Here is an 18,935-nt window from a genome sequence, read left to right on the forward strand (position 1 = left end):
AGTGAGCAACGGAGGGGGGATGGAGTGAGTGGGGGTGGGGCCAGGGGCGGGGCCTCGGAGAAGGGGCATGGGATGGGGCAAGGGTGTTGGGCTTTGTGTGATTAGAGAGTTGGCAGCCCCTGGTCCCCTCCTCCACAGGGTGAGCTCCTGCCTCAGTGTCTCCTGACTGAAGATCTCTGCTTGCGCCTTCCCCTCGGAGCGCCTGGGGGCAGGGCCCGTGGGAGCTGGCAGCAGCTCGGTGGCGCAGGCGGCGTTCAGAGGTGGGGTTAATCGAGAAGCAAGAAACCCACGAGTGGGAGCCGAGGCAAAACATACTGGGGGTGGGGTCCGGGTCTCCGTATCGCCCTGGTGCCCTGCCCATGTGCTCCCCCACCCCCCACCCAACTTTCTAATGGCAGAAAACCGAAGAACCTGGCTCTGCCCCCTGCCCGCCCCTGCCCACTCCTCTCCCGGGAGGGGACTGAGCTGCTGCCTGCAGAGCCAGGCTGGGAGGAGCTGCCATCAGGGCACAGCGAGGGGCCAGGGCTGGGGCAATCAGGGCTCAGTGGTGGAGGGCCAGGAGCCCACCTCTTGGAGCCAGCTCCAGAAGCCAGCCATTGCTGCTGCTCTTCCTGCCCCCTGGCAGAGGCTGGTTACTGCTGCCAGCTTCCCTTCTCAACGAGACGTGTAGTCGAAAACCAGACACCTGGCAACCTAAACCTGGCCCCACTCTTAAAGGGGGGCAGGGGAGGCTTTGCCAGGCACCTGTGTCTGCCCTGCCAGAGGGGCCGGGGTGCTGCCCAGAGCTGTGCCCACCATCAGCCCCGTGCTACGGGGACTGGCCCTGGCCGTGGGGGGAGAGGTGCAGTACTCGCCTGTCCTGAGCCCCCGGCCATGGCAGCATTGCCCCTGCCCTCCTCCCCCACAGCGTCATCTCTGCTGCTTGGGGGGCTGGGCAGAGGACTGTGGAGCCAGCCAGGGACACCCCAGGAAGTAACTGGGCAGCCAGGAGCCAGCGAGCGTCTCTGCCCCGGCCCGGGGCTGCACTCGCCGGCCAGCGGGGGCTGCTGTGCTGCCCTCCCCAGCATGCAGCGGCTGGAGCTCAGTTCCCAGGAGCCACAGCCCCATCCTCGCTCTGAGCCCAGACCTGGCACAAGCCTGCTCCGGGCTGTGTCTGCCTGGGCCCCTCACCATGCCCCGGAGCTTGTCCTGGGGACCCTGGGAGGCTCCCATGGCAGCAGGGGAATGAGGGAGCCTGGTCCTGGCGCCGGGCTGGGTCATGGGAGATGCAGAAAACTCCCAGCAAGGGGCTGCAGCTGCCCCCACCCCCATCTGTGTCTGGCTGGGGCTGGGGCTGGCCCCGGCTGCGTGGGGGTCAGCGCTGGGAGGAGCTGGAGCTGGCCAGATGTGTGTGTTTCGGGGGCAGTTTGTGCTGCATTTGCTTCCAGTCTGGTTCCAGTGATGGGGGCTGGTGTCTCCCCGGCTGGGGCTGCAGGACCATCACCACCCAGCCAGCTGGGAGCAGGGCACTGAGCCGGGGAGGAGCCGTCTGTGCCTCGTGGCTGAGGGGAAGCCGTTCTTCTCGGGCCGAGCCAGCTGCTCTGCGGGGCCTGGTGCAGGAATTCCACAAGGCAGGTTCATCACACCCAGCCAGACGCCCCGTCCATCAGGGCCCCGTTCCCGGCTCGGCTGCCCTTAGCGCCAGGGGGCCGGGCGGACCTGCAGGCTCTATGGACAGGGAGAGATGGGTGGGATTCCTGGGAGGGCGGCATGGGGAGATTGGCTCTGAGGCTGCAGGACATGCAGCCCTGGGGTGAGGTGACACCACTTCCTCCGGTATCAGCTTTGGCCGGGTCGGTTCCCCACAGGCAGGGCCAGACCTCCGGCCCAGGCAGGGAGCAGGAGTCCCAAAGCTGGGTGGCTGCCCAGGGCCTGGTGCACAATCTGAATTCCCAGGGGCTGGGCTAGGGAGAGCTCTGGAGTGAGCAGGGCCGGGGGGCTGGGCTGGGGGGGGGGTCTAGCTGTCAAGCAGGCTGGGGGGTTCATTGCACGCTCACCCTGATGAACAGTGGGACTGGTATTTGCTTTGCAGCCCATGTCCCGTTCGCCCTGCCGGGAGCCACGGTGGCCATCGCGCTGCCGGAGAATGAGAACTCCCAGCTGGCCACGGTGGGGCAGGGTGGGTTATGGCTGCAGCACAGGGTCTGCACCCCCAGCGTTGGAACCATCTCCGGTCGCTCGTCACCGTGCCAGACCCCCAGGGGGTCTCGCTCTTCCCCCAGCGTGGGTCACGTTGCCTCACTGGCCCTCTGGGCCTGCAGCCCCCCCCCCCCCCCATGGGCTCCGGGCAGCGACTCCCACGGACACAGCCCGAGGGAGACTTGTGCAATCTTGAGGAGCAAGGCACCTGGGCCAGTGTCCGCAGGGGTCCGCAGCCAGCGCGGGCACAGCCGGGTTCACTCATTAGCTGGCGCCCGGCCTAGGGGCCCGTCGGGCAGCCCAGGGCAGTGAAGGGTGAAGCAGGGTCCGTCCTGGCCAGCCCAGAGCCCAGCCCGGCTGTGGGGAACCCTCGGGTCCGGCTCTGTTACCCGCACACCCTAGGGCCCCCATCTACCCTTCTGGGGGTCACGGTACGAGCAGTGGGGAGCTGGAGCCGGTTCCCAAGAACCGGTTGCTAAAATCAGACCCCCGTGGAGAACCGGTTGTTAAAGGGCCGGGGGGGGCAAAGAACTCTGGGCCGCGGGCCGGACCGTCCTGTTGCTCCCAGGAGTCCCAGCTGGGGAGGCTGAGGCTCCCCCGGCCCCTCCCCCGCTCCCCCCCAGCTGCAGCGGTGCCAGCCGCCGGCACCAGCTGGGCAGCTCAGCTGAGCTCCTGAGTGGTCCTGCTGGTTTGAGCTGTGGGCAAGGGAAGGGGGGGCAAGTGGGGCAATTTGCCCCCGGCCCCATGAGTATATCTCCCCCAACCCTGGCCCCTCCCCCACTCCCCCCCCCCCCTTAAATCAGAACTTTTTATAGGGAACTGGTTATTAAGATTTTGGCAGCTCATCGCTGGGTATGACCCAGTTCATTTAGGCAGCCCCACCCTTTCCCAGCTCCTAGGGCTCAGGGCATCATTTTCTGCGGGTCTGCAGGGCCTTTTCCCAGTGAAAGAGCCTCACACAGTAATACCCTGATCCTCTCTTTATTAACAGTCACCAAAACAGCCTGACCCGCTGAGCCACCAGTGCTCACCGCTCCCAGGAACGCAGAGGAACTTTTCTTGATGGCCAGTCAGGATCAGGCCAGCTGGGGGACTCCAGCTTCTGCACGGTGTCATTGGCAGGGTGTTGAGGTCTGGCAGCTCTGAGCTTCGGGGCTGGGGCCTGGAGCTGGTTCCCAAGAACTTCCTTTTGGACGTCACCCCAGCTTATATAGTGACACCTGAGTCCTGCTTAGCTGCACCTTAACCAGCCATTTCACTAAATGATTCCTAAGCAATTCTCTAACCCATCCTGACATATTGTCAAACAATCCTTTAGCCAATCCTACCCAGCACCTTCATTGATTTACACCTAGCAAAATCAGTTCTGTAACAGCCACACTCACAAACCAGACCGAGACCAGACGGATAAACCATGGAGGAGTAGGGACCATAAAGTCGCAAATACACATCAAGATTTCACACCCACAACTGCTGCTGAGGGATTTCTTGCCAGACAGATTCAATCAAACCCGGTTTTCTTTAGCCACTGAAGCGGTTTCTCTCTCTGGTGGCGGCGGGTGCTGTTAGGACGGGATTGGGATCCGGATTGGGATCGCTTTCCACAGCGCGGTGTGACACTGGTTTAATGCAGTTTAGGTGGCATGTGGGGCTGTGAGTGATTCATGGTGCTGCTGTCCTAGTGTGGCTGCACAAAAAGGCCTCAGACCTTACAGCTCTGTCTGTCCGGCCATCTGCTCTTTTGTCAGACTCCCAGGTGAGCCCCAACTGCTTCCAGTGGGAGCCCCCACTTAACCCCCACCTCACCCCCCCGTCCTTTGTTCCCAAGCGGGGGAGATGCAGCTCCGTCCCCCAGCGGAGCAGGGGGTAGGTGGGTCCCAATCAATGGTTGCTGGGTGTGAAAGTCCCATTGTCTCCTCAAGAGCTCCATCGATGAGGGGCCTACGGTCCCGGGCAGGTAGGCGCCGTTCCCACCTGTGTCTCAGCCTGCCCCGAGAGCAGACAGACCTTTCCCACCCCCAGGTAACAAGGCAGCATGTAGAGGAAACTGAGGCACACACAGGCATCATGAAAATATTACAAAGAATTCCCACATCCAGCCCCCTACCCCACCCCACCCCAGGGGGGCAGATCTCAGTGCTGGGGGGGGAGCCCTGTGTGACCAGCCTCCTGCCCCACCCCAGGGGGGCAGATCTCAGCACTGGGGGGAGCCCTGTGTGACCAGCCCCCCCCACCCCAGGGGGGCAGATCTCAGCCCTGGGGGGGAGCCCTGTGTGACCAGCCCCCCCACCCCAGGGGGCAGATCTCAGCCCTGGGGGGGAGCCCTGTGTGACCAGCCTCCTGCCCCACCCCAGGGGGGCAGATCTCAGTGCTGGGGGGGAGCTCTGTGTGACCAGCCCCCCCACCCCCCAGGGGGGCAGATCTCAGCCCTGGGGGGGAGCCCTGTGTGACCAGCCCCCCCACCCCAGGGGGCAGATCTCAGCCCTGGGGGGGAGCCCTGTGTGACCAGCCCCCCCACCCCAGGGGGGCAGATCTCAGCCCTGGGGGGGAGCCCTGTGTGACCAGCCTCCTGCCCCACCCCAGGGGGGCAGATCTCAGTGCTGGGGGGGAGCTCTGTGTGACCAGCCCCCCCACCCCACTCCAGGGGGGCAGATCTCAGCCCTGGGGGGGGAGCTCTGTGTGACCACCCCACCCCGCCCCACCCCACCCCACCCCAGGGGGCAGATCTCAGCCCTGGGGGGGGGGAGCTCTGTGTGACCAGCCCGCCCCGCCCCGCCCCGCCCCAGGGGGCAGATCTCAGCGCTGGGGGGGAGCCCTGTGTGACCAGCCCCCCCCCAGGGGGCAGATCTCAGCCCTGCGGGAGCCTCTCTCGGCAGCCTGGCCTGCAGGGAGGAGCTGTTCTGTTGCTGCCCAGCTCCCTGCTGTGCTTTGGACTTTGTCCTGCCTTGGCCAGAGCTGCTGGGGGGGGGGGTAGCCTGGGGGGGGCAGGGCTGCCTGGGCCCGGCCCTGCCTGGGTTGATGAGCACCAGCTGGGCACCCAGAGCCAGCCAGCCCAGGGCTCCCTCAGTGGCTGCCTGGACCCTTGACAGCTGCCCCCACCCAGGAATCATTAACAAGCCCCTGGATCGCTCTTAACCCAGCGCAGGTGCGGCCTGGCTCCCCTCCCTGCCCCGTGGCGACTGAGAGCTGCTGGGACCCAGGCCTGGCAGGATGGGGAGGGGCTGCCCCCTTCTCCTCCTCGGGCTCCTGCTGCAGCTCCAGGCTCCCTGTGCCGGGCAGGCCGGGGGGGCAGGTGAGTTCACGGCTGCCCCTGGCCAATGCTCTGGGCTCCCCCCCCCCCGCCTAGGAGCAAACAAAGGGGGAAATGCAGCTGTCCCCTGGCCCGGCCTGGCCCCCCGGGAGGTGTCTGCAGCTCGGCCTGGGGGGGCCCCAGCACAGGTGCTGTCTGTAGCAAAGGGGGGCTCTGCCCCCACCCCCGGACTGGCTCCAGGGCTGCCGGGTGGTGACCTTGCTGGGGTGGTGCCAGGTGGAGGTGGGCACTGCCCTGATGGCAGAACTAGAGGGCTGCTGTGTGCCAGGCTGAGCCACACGGCGGTAAAAGCCCAGCTGCACCCCGGGGAGACGAGGCCCCAGCGGCCGGCACTGCCAGGGACCTGCCAGGGACTCCTGCACCCGGCCAGCTGAGCCCCCCCCCCCACCCCCATCAATCCCTCCAATGGGGGTGACCCTCCGGCTGCCCAACCCCCTTGTATTCCAGGGTCCAGCGCACCCCCCTGGTCAGCAGCATCCAGCCCCACACCTCAGACCTGGGCTAAACGCACTGAGACGCCCGCAGGGACTGGCACCCCCACTGCGGGGGCCACAGCACCAGGTATGGCCCAACTCCACTGCAGGGCCTGCTTTGGCCCTGGCCCCTTGATCACTCGCCCAGCCCCCTGCCCTGCCGGTGCCCCCCAACCCTGACCCGCAGCCCCCTGCCCATCCAGCCCAGCCCTGCCGGTGCCCCCCAACCCTGAGCCGCAGCCCCTGCTAGCCCAGCCCAGCCCTGCCGGTGCCCCCCAACCCTGAGCCGCAGCCCCTGCTAGCCCAGCCCAGCCCTGCCGGTGCCCCCCAACCCTGAGCCGCAGCCCCTGCTAGCCCAGTCCTGCCCTGCCGGTGCCCCCCAACCCTGAGCCGCAGCCCCTGCTAGCCCAGTCCTGCCCTGCCGGTGCCCCCCAACCCTGAGCCGCAGCCCCTGCTAGCCCAGCCCTGCCCCGCCGGTGCCCCTCACTCCTGACCCGCAGCCCCTGCTAGCCCAGTCCTGCCCCGCCGGTGCCCCTCACTCCTGACCCGCAGCCCCTGCTATACCAGTGCTGTGTCGCTCCTCCTGCCCTGGGTACCTGCTGTTCAGGCTCCTCCCAGGTCTGAGTCTCAGCTCAGGTTTGTTCACTCTTGCGGGGGCTGTTCCCCCAGATGAGCCCAGCTGTGGCAGTGGGCAGCCCTGCCCCCCTTGGAGCACCTGCGAGTCCTGGGCTGGGCACTTCTCCTGCCGCTGCGCCCTGGGCTTCTATCTCAGCCGGACCATGGGCTGTGTGCCAGGTAAGGGGGCTGCTCCCCTGGGCCTGGGGGGGGGGGGGTGTCCCATGCCCCATGCCCCATCCCCTGCCATTGCTGCATGGGGGTACCTGCCCCATCACACCGAGCAGACCTGCCTGGCCCTGGTGATGCCCAGTGTGGGGGAGGGGCCCAGGGCTGGCGCTGGCTCCCTGTCTCCTTCTCACCCCATAGCCAGGAGGCTCCCACTGGGGCCCTGGTCTCCGTTCTGCCTGTGAGTCCCCCATGTCCCACGCTGACCCCCCTGGGGCCCCTGCTGGCAGAGGGGGGCTCCGGGACAAGGGAGCAGCCCCGTGGGCTGGGCTGGGGCCGTGGGGGGTGGCTGGGCTGAAGGGAGGAGCATATAGTGGGGGGGAGGGGGGGTCCTCTTGTGCCTGGGCTCCGTTCAGGGCAGGGAGGGAGTCTGGCTGGGGGTCCCCCGTGGGCAGCCCCTGGCCCTGCCGGCTCTGAGGCCCCTTGTCCCGTCTCCCCCCTGCCTCCTGCGTGTTTGAAGCCAGGACGTTCCCGGGGCGCCTCTCCCTGCGGGCCCCCGGCCCGGCACCCCCGAGCCCGCTGCCACCTGCCGACCTGCGCAGGGTCGTCGCCCAGCTGGAGAGCCTGGTAAGGGGGGGGGGGAGAGTCTGACACCCGCTGGTGGGCAGTGGGTGCTGGGAGTGGGGCCCTGGGGGGGGCATTGGGGGTGGGGGGTGGGCTGGGGTGGGAAGGGGAACTCCTTGGGGAACAGCTGGTGCCCCCTCCCCTCGGCCTGACCAAACTGCATCACAACCCCCTGCCCAACCCTGGAGCCCTCACACCCCCCTGCACCCCAACCTCAGAGCCCTCACCCCCTCCTGCACCCCCCACCCCAGAGCCCTCACACCCCCTGCACCCCCACCCCGGAGCCCTCACCCCCTCTCCCCAGCCCCACCCCGGAGCCCTCACACCCCCTGCACCCCAACCTCAGAGCCCTCACCCCCTCCCGCACCCTGAACCCCCCACCCTGGAGCCCTCACCCCCTCCTGAACCCCCCACCCTGGAGCCCTCACACCCTCCTGTACCCCTACCTCAGCCCCTACCGCACCCTGAACCCCCCAACCCCGTAGCCCTACCCCCCACCCGCACCCTGAACCCCCCCACCCTGGAGCCCTCACCCCCTGCACCCCAACCTCAGAGCCCTCACCCCCTCACACCCCCTGCACCCCCCACCCCGGAGCCCTCACACCCCCTGCACCCCAACCTCAGAGCCCTCACCGCCTCCTGTACCCCAAACTCATCCCCTGCCCCACCCCGGAGCCCTCACACCCCCTGCACCCTGAACTCCCCCACCCCAGAGCCCTCACCCCCTCCTGCACCCTGAACCCCCCACCCCAGAGCCCTCACACCCCCTGCACCCCAACCTCATCCCCACCCCCAGCCAGAGCCCTCACCCCCTCCTGCATACTGAACCCCCCCACCCTGGAGCCCTCACCCCCTCCTGCATACTGAACCCCCCCACCCTGGAGCCCTCACCCCCTCCTGCATACTGAACTCCCCACCTCCCACCCCGGAGCCCTCACACCCCCTGCACCCCAACCTCAGAGCCCTCACCCCCTCACCCCCTCCTGAACCCCCCCACCCTGGAGCCCTCTCACCCCCTGCACCCCCACCCCAGAGCCCTCACCCCCTCCTGATCCCCCCCACCCCCGAGCCCTCACCCCCTCTCCCCAGCCCCACCCCGGAGCCCTCACACCCCCTGCACCCCAACCTCAGAGCCCTCACCCCCTCCTACATACTGAACTCCCCACCTCCCACCCTGGAGCCCTCACCCCCTACCCCAGCCTGGAGTCCCCTCCTGTGCCCTGAACTGATCCCTGGTCCCACCCCAGACCCCGCACCCCTGAGCCAGGGACTGGGGGGGGGCGTGGCAGCAACAGAGGGAGGGGCGGGGCCTCGGGGAAGGGGAAGGGGGTTGGGTTTTGTGCAAGTAGAAAGTTGGCAACCCTCCCCTGGGGGCTCCCCGCCCCCCACCTGGGCATGTGCGGGGGGGGGTTCCAGGGCAGGGCTGGCCCCAGGCATGTGCGGGGGGGTGTTCCAGGGCAGGGCTGGCCCAAAGCCCCCCTCTGCCCGGGGGGGCCATGCTCCGTGCAGCCCCCGGCTCTGGTTTCTCTCCTCAGGGGGCTGGGGGGGCCCCGCACACCAGCCCCTCACCCAGCCCCCTGTGTCTGCCCCCAGTTCCAGCCTATCCTGGGGCAATTGGACGCTTATCTGTCCTCGTCCGTCCTGGACCTGCAGTGAGTGTGGGGCTGGCCCGGGGGGGCTGGCTGCCATGGGGGGGGGGGGCGGGAGGGAGCTGGAGCTTGCTGGGTAACCTGGGAAGGGCTGTTGGGGGGGTGGGAGCGGGGCGCTGGCGGGGGGGGGCGGGTTATGGGTAACCTGGGAAGGGCTGTGGGGGGGGGGGAGCCGGGAGCTGGCCGGAGGCGGGGGTTACGGGAAAAATGGGACGGGCTGTGGGGGGGGGGGGGGAGATGGGGCGCTGGCCGGGGGGGGGGTTATGGGTAACCGGGGGAGGGCTGTAGGGGGGGGGGGCAGGGGTGGACTGGGGTGCGGGCCGGGGGGGTAACCTGGGAAGGGCGGCCGGGGGGGGGAGCGGGGCGCTGGCCGGAGGGGGGGGTTATGGGTAACCTGGGAAGGGCTGTCGGGGGGGGGGAGATGGGGCGCTGGCCGGAGGGGGGGGTAACGGGTAACCTGGGAAGGGCTGGCGGGGGGGGGGTGGGGAGATGGGGCGCTGGCGGGGGGGGGTTACGGGTAACCTGGGAAGGGCTCGGGGGGGGGGGAGATGGGGCGCTGGCCGGGGGGGGTTATGGGTAACCTGGGAAGGGCGGTCGGGGGGGAGGGGAGGACTGGGGTGCTGGCCGGGGGGGTAACCGGGGAAGGGCTGTCGGGGGGGCGGGGAGGAATGGGGTGCTGGCCGGGGGGGTAACCTGGGAAGGGCGGCCGGGGGGGGCGCTGGCTTTGCATGCGGCTGGCCGGGGGGGCCCCGCTCGGCCGGGTGCTGCCTGGCCCGGGCGCTGACCGGAGGCGCGGGCCCCCCCAGGCCGCACAGCCAGGCGGTGACCGTCCTGCACAGCTTCTCGGCGCGCTCGTCCGTCACGGCCCGGCAGGTGGACGGGGCCATCGCGGGGTTCTGGGCGCGGTGCCAGGCCAGCGACCCGGCCTGCAGCTTCCTGCGGGACACCGTCTCCTACCAGAGTGAGCGCGGGGGGGGCTCTCCTGGGCGGGGCCCCGGGCAAGGAGGGGGGATGGACCCCTGCCCCCAAAGGAGACGTGCCCGGGGAGCGTGGCCCCCAAATCCCTGCTCCGCTCCCTCCTCTCCCTGCAGCCTGGGGCGGGAGGCACCCAGCTGTGCCCCCCCCACGGCCCTAGGGGGTTCAGGCCCGTTGGGGGGCTCTGACTGGGCGGCGGGGGAGGGGTGGCTCTGTCATGGACTCCCAGGCCCCGTCTCTCGGCTCCATACGGTCTTGGGGAGGAACCTCCCTCAGGGTGACAGCCCTTCTCGGGGGGCCGCTCTCCTGGGGGTCAGGCCCTCGGGCTCCACCGCCTCCTGGGACCGCACCTCCCTGAGCCTCCAGCAGCCAGGCTCTGCCAGGGGCCCCCGATCCCCCCGGCCCCCCCAAGGGAGCGATGCCCCCCCGATCTCCCCCCCGATCCCCCCTCCCCGAGGGAGCGATGCCCCCCCGATCCCCCCTCCCTGAGGGAGCGATGCCCCCCGATCTCCCTGCCCCCTCCCAGAGGGAGCGATGCCCCCCCGATCTCTCAGCGACTCTCAGCCAGCGTGACCCGGGGGTCACTGAGCGTCTGACCCCGGCCCAGGCAGTTCTCGGGGCCTCGGCCGGGCCAGTCTCAGCCCTGGGCAGCTGGGTTTGGCCCCGTCCCCATGGGCTCAGGCTGCTCCTGGTCCCAGCCCAGCCCCTATCCCCTCCCCCACCAGCCCCTCCTCCGCCCTTTGTCTCCTACCCCAGGGCCCCCTCGCCTCGGCCCTTTGTCCCCCTCTGGCCAGAACCGGCTGCTCCTGAGCTGGGGGGGGGGCCTCCCTGTCACCAGTCGCTGGGTCCCCACCAGTCACTGGCTGCTCTTTGCGGTCACACCTGGTCCCCTGCAACAGCAACCCCCCCACCCCCTCCTCACACACGCAGCACACGGGGAAACGGAGGCACGCACAGCTCTCATACAAAGCCTCAAGAAAATTCCCCACTTCATGGCAGAGCGGGGTGGGGGTGGCTGGCACGGAGCTGGGCAGGGTGTCTCTGGAGGGGCTCAGGCTGGGCATGGGTGGGAGGTGGCTCTGGGGGTGGCTGTGGCAGGGCTGGGAGGCCTCTGGGGGGGACTCTGACCAGGCTGTGTTCTCTCCCCCCCCCACGTCCAGGCCTGAGTCTCTGTGAGCTGCAGCCCTGCGACCCCGTCTCCACAGCCTGCGTGTTCCAGGACGGGCTGGCCCAGTGCCCCTGCCGGCCGGGATACCACCCCGGCCCCGCCCCCGGCCCCACCATGGGCCGTGCCTGCACAGGTCGGGCAGGGGGCTCCGTGGGGCCGGCTGGGTGGGGGAGGGGAAGGCTTTTAGCAGGGTGGGAAAGTGGCGCTTCTCCCCCCCCCCCCCGGGGCCCAACCCCCTGCCAAGGGCCGGAGTACCAGGGGCTGGGCAGGGAGCAGCTTCCAGAGCTCGGCACCTGGGTCCCTGCCCGGGCCCAGCGGCTCCAGGCTGACCTGCTACAGGAGGCGCAGCGTGAGCCAGGCTGTCCCCAGAGCGGAGCCCCATTGACCCAGGCAGCCACACGCCCAGCCAGTGTCCCCCGTGCCAGGCTGGGGGATGGGGCACGGGCAGGGGTGCTGCCCTGGGGCTGCGGTCTCAGTCCCTGTGCCAGGCTGGGGGATGGGGCACGGGCAGGGGTGCTGCCCTGGGGCTGCGGTCTCAGTCCCTGTGCCAGGCTGGGGGATGGGGCACGGGCAGGGGTGCTGCCCTGGGGCTGCGGTCTCAGTCCCCATGCCAGGCTGGGGAGATGACAAGCAGTTCTGCAGAAAAGGACCTAGGGGTTACAGTGGACGAGAAGCTGGATATGAGTCAGCAGTGTGCCCTTGTTGCCAAGAAGGCTAATGGCATTTTGGGCTGTATAAGTAGAGGCATTGCCAGCAGATTGAGGGACGTGATCATTCCCCTCTATTCGACATTGGTGAGGCCTCATCTGGAGAACTGTGTCCAGTTTTGGGCCCCACACTACAAGAAGGATGTGGATAAATTGGAAAGAGTCCAGCGGAGGGCAACAAAAATGATTAGGGGGCTGGAGCACATGACTTATGAGGAGAGGCTGAGGGAACTGGGATTGTTTAGCCTGCAGAAGAGAAGAATGAGGGGGGATTTGATAGCTGCTTTCAACTACCTGAAAGGGGGTTCCAAAGAGGATGGATCTAGACTGTTCTCAGTGGTGGCAGATGACAGAACAAGGAGTAATGGTCTCAAGTTGCAGTGGGGGAGGTCTAGGTTGGATATTAGGAAAAACTTTTTCACTAGGAGGGTGGTGAAGCACTGGAATGGGTTCCCCAGGGAGGTGGTGGAATCTCCTTCATTGGAGGTTTTTCAGGCCCGGCTTGACAAAGCCCTGGCTGGGATGATTTAGTTGGGGATTGGTCCTGCTTTGAGCAGGGGGTTGGACTAGATGCCTCCTGAGGTCCCTTCCAACCCTGATATTCTATGATGGGGCACGGGCAGGGGTGCTGCCCTGGCACTGGTCTCGGTCCCCATGCCAGGCAGGGGGGATGGGGCACGGGCAGGGGTGCTGCCCTGGCACTGGTCTCGGTCCCCATGCCAGGCAGGGGGGATGGGGCACGGGCAGGGGTGCTGCCCCGGCACTGGTCTCGGTCCCCATGCCAGGCAGGGGGGATGGGGCACGGGCAGGGGTGCTGCCCCGGCACTGGTCTCGGTCCCCATGCCAGGCAGGGGGGATGGGGCACGGGCAGGGGTGCTGCCCTGGCACTGGTCTCGGTCCCCATGCCAGGCAGGGGGGATGGGGCACGGGCAGGGGTGCTGCCCTGGCACTGTGGTCTCGGTCCCCATGCCAGGCAGGGGGGATGGGGCACGGGCAGGGGTGCTGCCCTGGCACTGGTCTCGGTCCCCATGCCAGGCAGGGGGGATGGGGCACGGGCAGGGGTGCTGCCCTGGCACTGTGGTCTCGGTCCCCATGCCAGGCAGGGGGGATGGGGCACGGGCAGGGGTGCTGCCCTGGCACTGTGGTCTCGGTCCCCATGCCAGGCAGGGGGGATGGGGCACGGGCAGGGGTGCTGCCCTGGCACTGTGGTCTCGGTCCCCATGCCAGGCAGGGGGGATGGGGCACGGGCAGGGGTGCTGCCCTGGCACTGTGGTCTCGGTCCCCATGCCAGGCAGGGGGGATGGGGCACGGGCAGGGGTGCTGCCCTGGCACTGGTCTCGGTCCCCATGCCAGGCAGGGGGGATGGGGCACGGGCAGGGGTGCTGCCCTGGCACTGGTCTCGGTCCCCATGCCATGCCAGGCAGGGGGGATGGGGCACGGGCAGGGGTGCTGCCCTGGCACTGGTCTCGGTCCCCATGCCAGGCAGGGGGGATGGGGCACGGGCAGGGGTGCTGCCCTGGCACTGTGGTCTCGGTCCCCATGCCAGGCTGTCCCCAGCTGGGTCTGGAAAGCGGCCAGAGCCTTGCCCAGCCTGCGGGCATCTCACTGTGTCTCTCCCCCTGCAGCCTGTGGCAGCGGGTTCTGGCTGCGGGATGGCGTCTGTGCCAGGTGAGCTCTGGCATCCCACGGGAGGCTGCTCGCGGCCAGGGAAGCGCCCATGCCCTGGGATCAGCCACTGTGCATTGGCTGGTGCCGTGCAGCTGGGGGCATCGGCTCCTGGCTGAGCCCCTCGTCGGGGACCTGGTGCCACCCCGGGGGCCTCAGGTCCCCCATGGCTCTGCCAGCGGCTGCCTGTGTGGCAGGGGCAGGCGGCCTAGTGGCTGGAGCCACATGGCCTTTGCAGACACTCCCTGTATATGTGGGGAGTGGGGGGGTTACCCTTGGGTTTGGGGGGCCCCTGGCTGGCAGCCTGGTCTCTGGGGCGGGGGGGCCAGAGGGCGGGTGAGGCTGGGCAGGGTTTGCTGCCGGGACACGCGCTGAACCCCGGTCTCGGTCTCTGCAGGTGCCCGTTTGGCTTTGGTGGCTTCCAGTGTGAGGAGCGTGAGTGTCCGTGTGGGGCAGGGCCCACGTGGGGCTGGGGCTGCTCAGCCTGGCCAGTCCGCCCCAGCAGAGCCCCAGAGCAGCAGCAGCTGGGGGGTGCAGGGGAGGATGTGGCTCTGATCCCAGCTGGCAGGGCCCTGGGACGGCAGGGGGAGGGGGGCTGTGCTGGGCCCGGGGCAGCGTGTGGTGCTGGGGGGCAGCCCCATGGCGGGCGCCGGCCCTGCTGACGGCTCTCTCCCCACAGCCTTCCTGCTGGCGCTGGTTGGGGTGTCCTGTGCTGGGGGCGTCCTGCTGCTGCTGATGGTGCTGCTGCTCCTGGGGTAAGGCGGCTGCCACGCAAACACCCCCTGGTGCCCCTCCCTCCCCACCCAGGGCGAGGGGAGCCAGGGCTGCGGGTCGGGAGTGGGGGGCGCTGGCAGAGCTGTGGGGAGAGCCTGGGGCTGGGATATGGGCTGCGGGTTGGGAGTGGGGGGCACTGGCAGAGCTGGGGTGGGGGATGGGACGGGGGAGAGCCTGGGGCTGGGATATGGGCTGCGGGTCGGGAGTGGGGGGGCACTGGCAGAGCTGGGGGGGGTGGGGGATGGGACGGGGGAGAGCCTGGGGCTGGGATATGGGCTGCGGGTCGGGAGTGGGGGGGCACTGGCAGAGCTGGGGGGTGGGGGATGGGACGGGGGAGAGCCTGGGGCTGGGATATGGGCTGCGGGTCGGGAGTGGGGGGCGCTGGCAGAGCTGCTGGCTCTGGTGTGGAGCAGCCACTAGAGGGCACCAGCCCCCAGGCCAAGGTGCAGCCTGACTCCTGTGCGGGGGTGAGGCTGTTCCCCTCCCCCCTGCCACCTGGCTCAGAGCATGGGGGTGGGGGAGTCGGGGGTGCAGGGTGGGGGTGGGGTGGCGGGGGGCAGTGCATGAGGGAGCAGGGCAAGGGTCGAGAGCGCATGGCGCGGAAGTGTTCCTGTGGGGTGCAGGGTGGGGGTGGGGGCGTCGGGGGTGCAGGGGTGGTGGGGGTTTGGGGGCTGCCCTTGGGGGTGGCGGGGGCAGTGCATGAGGGCGCAGGGCAATGGGGGACAGGGCATGGGGGGGCAGTGTTCCTGTGGGGTGCAGGGTGGGGGTGGGGGAGTCGGGGGTGCAGGGTGGGGGTGGGGTGGCGGGGGGCAGTGCATGAGGGAGCAGGGCAATGGTGTACAGGGCATGGGGGGGCAGTGTTCCTGTGGGGTGAAGGGTGGGGGTGTGGGAGTCGGGGGTGGTGGGGGTTTGGGGGCTGCCCTTGGGGGTGGCGGGGGCAGTGCATGAGGGAGCAGGGCAATGGGGGACAGGGCATGGGGGGGGCAGTGTTCCTGGGGGGTGCAGGGTGGGGGTGGGGGTGCAGGGGGTGGTGGGGGAATCGGGGCTGCCCATGGGGGTGGCGTGGGAAGAGCATGAGGGAGCAGGGCAATGGGGGACAGGGCATGGGGGGGGCAGTGTTCCTGGGGGGTGCAGGGTGGGGGTGGGGGTGCAGGGGGTGGTGGGGGTTTGGGGGCTGCCCTTGGGGGTGGCGGGGGGCAGTGCATGAGGGAGCAGGGCAATGGGGGACAGGGCATGGGGGGGCAGTGTTCCTGTGGGGTGCAGGGTGGGGGTGGGGGAGTCGGGGGTGGTGGGGGTGTGGGGGCTGCCCTTGGGGGTGGCGGGGGCAGTGCATGAGGGAGCAGGGCAATGGGGGACAGGGCATGGGGGGGCAGTGTTCCTGTGGGGTGCAGGGTGGGGGTGGGGGAGTCGGGGGTGCAGGGGGTGGTGGGGGTTTGGGTGCTGCCCTTGGGGGTGGCGGGGGCAGTGCATGAGGGAGCAGGGCAATGGGGGTCAGGGCATGGGGGGGCAGTGTTCCTGTGGGGTGCAGGGTGGGGGTGGGGGAGTCGGGGGTGCAGGGTGGGGGTGGGGTGGCGGGGGGCAGTGCATGAGGGAGCAGGGCAATGGGGGACAGGGCATGGGGGGGCAGTGTACCAGGGGGGTGCACGGTTCGCGGGGGGGAGTCGGGGGTGGTGGGGGTTTGGGGGCTGCCCTTGGGGGTGGCGGGGGCAGTGCATGAGGGAGCAGGGCAATGGGGAGCCACGGGGGCCGCCGGCAGCCAGGCGGCGGGAGAGGGAGAGAGCCCACACGGCTGACCAGCCCTTCGTGTGTGCCGAGTGCGGCAAAGGATTCAAGAAGCATGGCTTCCTTATCATCCACCAGCGGACCCATTGCCCAGTGCCTGCCGGAGCTAGCGCAGAGCAGGCAGCTGGGCCAGGGAAAGCCACGTGCTGCCCTCCACACCCAGCCCTCGCTCTCGCCAGGGAGTGGCTTGGAGCACAGGGCACGGAGGGAGCGTCTGACCACGGGACGTGCTAGCCACAGGGCTGGGCTGGGCTGGGCTTGCCTGCTGTGTGCTCCACTGCAGGCTGGTGTGACTGGACTCAGCCCCTCCCCGAGCCTTGGGCATTGTGCCCCACACTAACTTCAGTGTGCTCTGAAATAAACCGTTCCCCACACCCTGGCCTGCCTGGCTTTGTGTGTTAGCCTCTGGCCGCCAGAGGACATGACACAGGCCAGGGCCCGGCCTGGCGCACGCCCCACACCAACTCCTGCTGACAGCTGACCCTGCGTAAGGACTCAGTAGGGTTGCCAGGCTGGGTCGAAAAGGGACCCTGCTGACTGGGCTGTTAAACATCCGGCTGGCGGTGGAGTGGGGCTAAGGCAGGCTCCCTGCCTGCCCTGGCTCTGCGTGGCTCCCGGAAGCGGCCAGCACGTTCCTGTGGCCCCTAGGCACAAGGGTAGCCAGGGAGGCTCTGCGCACTGCTCCCACCACGAACGCTGGCTCCGCAGCTCCCATTGGCCAGCTGCTTCCGGGAGCTGCACAGAGCCAGGGCAGGCAGGGAACCGACCTTAGCCCCACTGCACAGCTGACTGGGAACCTGTAACAATGCTGGTTCTGGCGGGGCCCAACTGAGGTGCCAGTTCAGGACCAATTGCTTAAACAGGGCAGTTACAGCCCTAGGCTGGGGTTTCTCCACCTCTAAGGCACCAAACCAGCCAGACAGAGAGGACTTGGGTCTCACCCCACTGGCTAACCACAAGTCACACAAGCAATTCCCTTAGACACTCCAGTCTCCCAGTATCACCACCAGTACACTCGTCCTGGGGATGAATGGTTATGAAAACGAACACCCCAGTAAAAGAAAAAAGGTTCTCCCGATCCCAAAGGACCAAGCCCCAGAGCCATATACAAGTCAGATCTTACCCACAAATCACGCTGTTGCCAATCCTCTAAAATCTAAAGGTTTATTCATAAAGGGGAAAAGATATAGCTGAGAGCTAGAATTGGTTAAATGGAATCAATTACATACAGTGATGGCAAAGTTCTTAGTTCAGGCTTGTAGCGGTGATGGGAGTAAACTGCAGGTTCAAATCAAGTCTCTGGAACATCCCCCGCTGGGATGGGTCATTCAGTCCCTTGTGTAGAGCTTCAGTTTGTAGCAAAGTCCCTCCAGAGGTAAGATGCAGGATTGAAGACAAGATGGAGATGAGGCATCAGCCTTATATAGACTTTTCCAGGTGTAAGAACCTCTTTGTCCTTACTGTGGAAAATTACAGCAAAATGGAGTCTGGAGTCACATGGGCCAGTCCCTGTACTTTGCTGAGTCACAAGGCGTATCTGCCTTCTTTCCATGGGTCAATTGTGTAGCTGATGGTCCTTAATGGGCCATCAAGCAGGCTAGGCAGAGCTGACACCAACTTGTCTGGGGTGTCACCCAGAAGCAGAGCACAAGTTTGAAATACAGACAGGACAGAGCCAATACTCATAACTTCAGCTACAAAATGATACACACACCCAGACAGCATAATCCTAACCAGCAACCCAGAGCCTGGTCTTAGACACCTCATTTGACCCCCTTTACACAAGATTTGGTGCCACTACAGGACTTTGTTGCAGCCATGTTCTATGTGCTCCCAGTTCAAATCAATAACTTGACAGAGCCGCCTGAGGTAAGCGCCACATAGCTGGAGCCTGCACTCTGAACCCCCTTCCGCCCCCTAACTCCCTCCCAGAGTCCACACCCCCTCCCCCAGCCCTGAGCCCCCTCCTGCATCCAAACTCCCTCCTGGAGCCCGCACCCCCTCCCACACCTCAACCCCCTGCCCTGAGCCTGCTCCCACACTCGGAACCCCTCGGCTCCAGCCCAGAGCCCCCTCCTACACCCCAAACCTCTCATCCCCAGCCCCACCACAGAGCCGCACCCCCAGCCGGAGCCCTCACCCCAACCCCCAGCCCAGTGAGGGTGAGTGAGCAACGGAGGGGGGATGGAGTGAGTGGGGGTGGGGCCAGGGGCGGGGCCTCGGAGAAGGGGCATGGGATGGGGCAAGGGTGTTGGGCTTTGTGTGATTAGAGAGTTGGCAGCCCCTGGTCCCCTCCTCCACAGGGTGAGCTCCTGCCTCAGTGTCTCCTGACTGAAGATCTCTGCTTGCGCCTTCCCCTCGGAGCGCCTGGGGGCAGGGCCCGTGGGAGCTGGCAGCAGCTCGGTGGCGCAGGCGGCGTTCAGAGGTGGGGTTAATCGAGAAGCAAGAAACCCACGAGTGGGAGCCGAGGCAAAACATACTGGGGGTGGGGTCCGGGTCTCCGTATCGCCCTGGTGCCCTGCCCATGTGCTCCCCCACCCCCCACCCAACTTTCTAATGGCAGAAAACCGAAGAACCTGGCTCTGCCCCCTGCCCGCCCCTGCCCACTCCTCTCCCGGGAGGGGACTGAGCTGCTGCCTGCAGAGCCAGGCTGGGAGGAGCTGCCATCAGGGCACAGCGAGGGGCCAGGGCTGGGGCAATCAGGGCTCAGTGGTGGAGGGCCAGGAGCCCACCTCTTGGAGCCAGCTCCAGAAGCCAGCCATTGCTGCTGCTCTTCCTGCCCCCTGGCAGAGGCTGGTTACTGCTGCCAGCTTCCCTTCTCAACGAGACGTGTAGTCGAAAACCAGA

General features: G+C 67.7%; 1 protein-coding gene across 1 annotated transcript; it reads left to right on the forward strand.

Annotated features, from left to right (window-relative positions):
• Window positions 1-4,974: 4,974 nt before the first annotated feature.
• On the forward strand, window positions 4,975-14,291 carry LOC123363316 (protein HEG-like). Its single transcript, XM_045004176.1, has 10 exons — window positions 4,975-5,470; window positions 5,936-6,049; window positions 6,631-6,756; window positions 7,265-7,371; window positions 8,962-9,020; window positions 9,824-9,978; window positions 11,153-11,293; window positions 13,493-13,535; window positions 13,930-14,153; window positions 14,212-14,291. Exons 1-10 carry the CDS (start codon window positions 5,389-5,391, stop codon window positions 14,289-14,291), a joined length of 1,131 nt encoding a protein of 376 aa, XP_044860111.1. The 5' UTR covers window positions 4,975-5,388.
• The last annotated feature ends 4,644 nt before the right edge of the window (window positions 14,292-18,935 follow it).

The sequence above is a fragment of the Mauremys mutica genome, chromosome 2 (assembly GCF_020497125.1).
Source record: "Mauremys mutica isolate MM-2020 ecotype Southern chromosome 2, ASM2049712v1, whole genome shotgun sequence".
NCBI classification, from domain to species: domain Eukaryota; kingdom Metazoa; phylum Chordata; order Testudines; family Geoemydidae; genus Mauremys; species Mauremys mutica.

What these genes read in the sequence shown, in the direction of transcription:
- LOC123363316 (XM_045004176.1), top strand. Translation starts at nt 5,389, where the DNA reads ATGGGGAGGGGCTGCCCCCTTCTCCTCCTCGGGCTCCTGCTGCAGCTC. An exon ending in GACCATGGGCTGTGTGCCAG is followed by an intron (nt 6,757 to 7,264) that starts GTAAGGGGGCTG and finishes GCGTGTTTGAAG; the next exon opens with CCAGGACGTTCCCGGGGCGC. An exon ending in CATGGGCCGTGCCTGCACAG is followed by an intron (nt 11,294 to 13,492) that starts GTCGGGCAGGGG and finishes CTCCCCCTGCAG; the next exon opens with CCTGTGGCAGCGGGTTCTGG.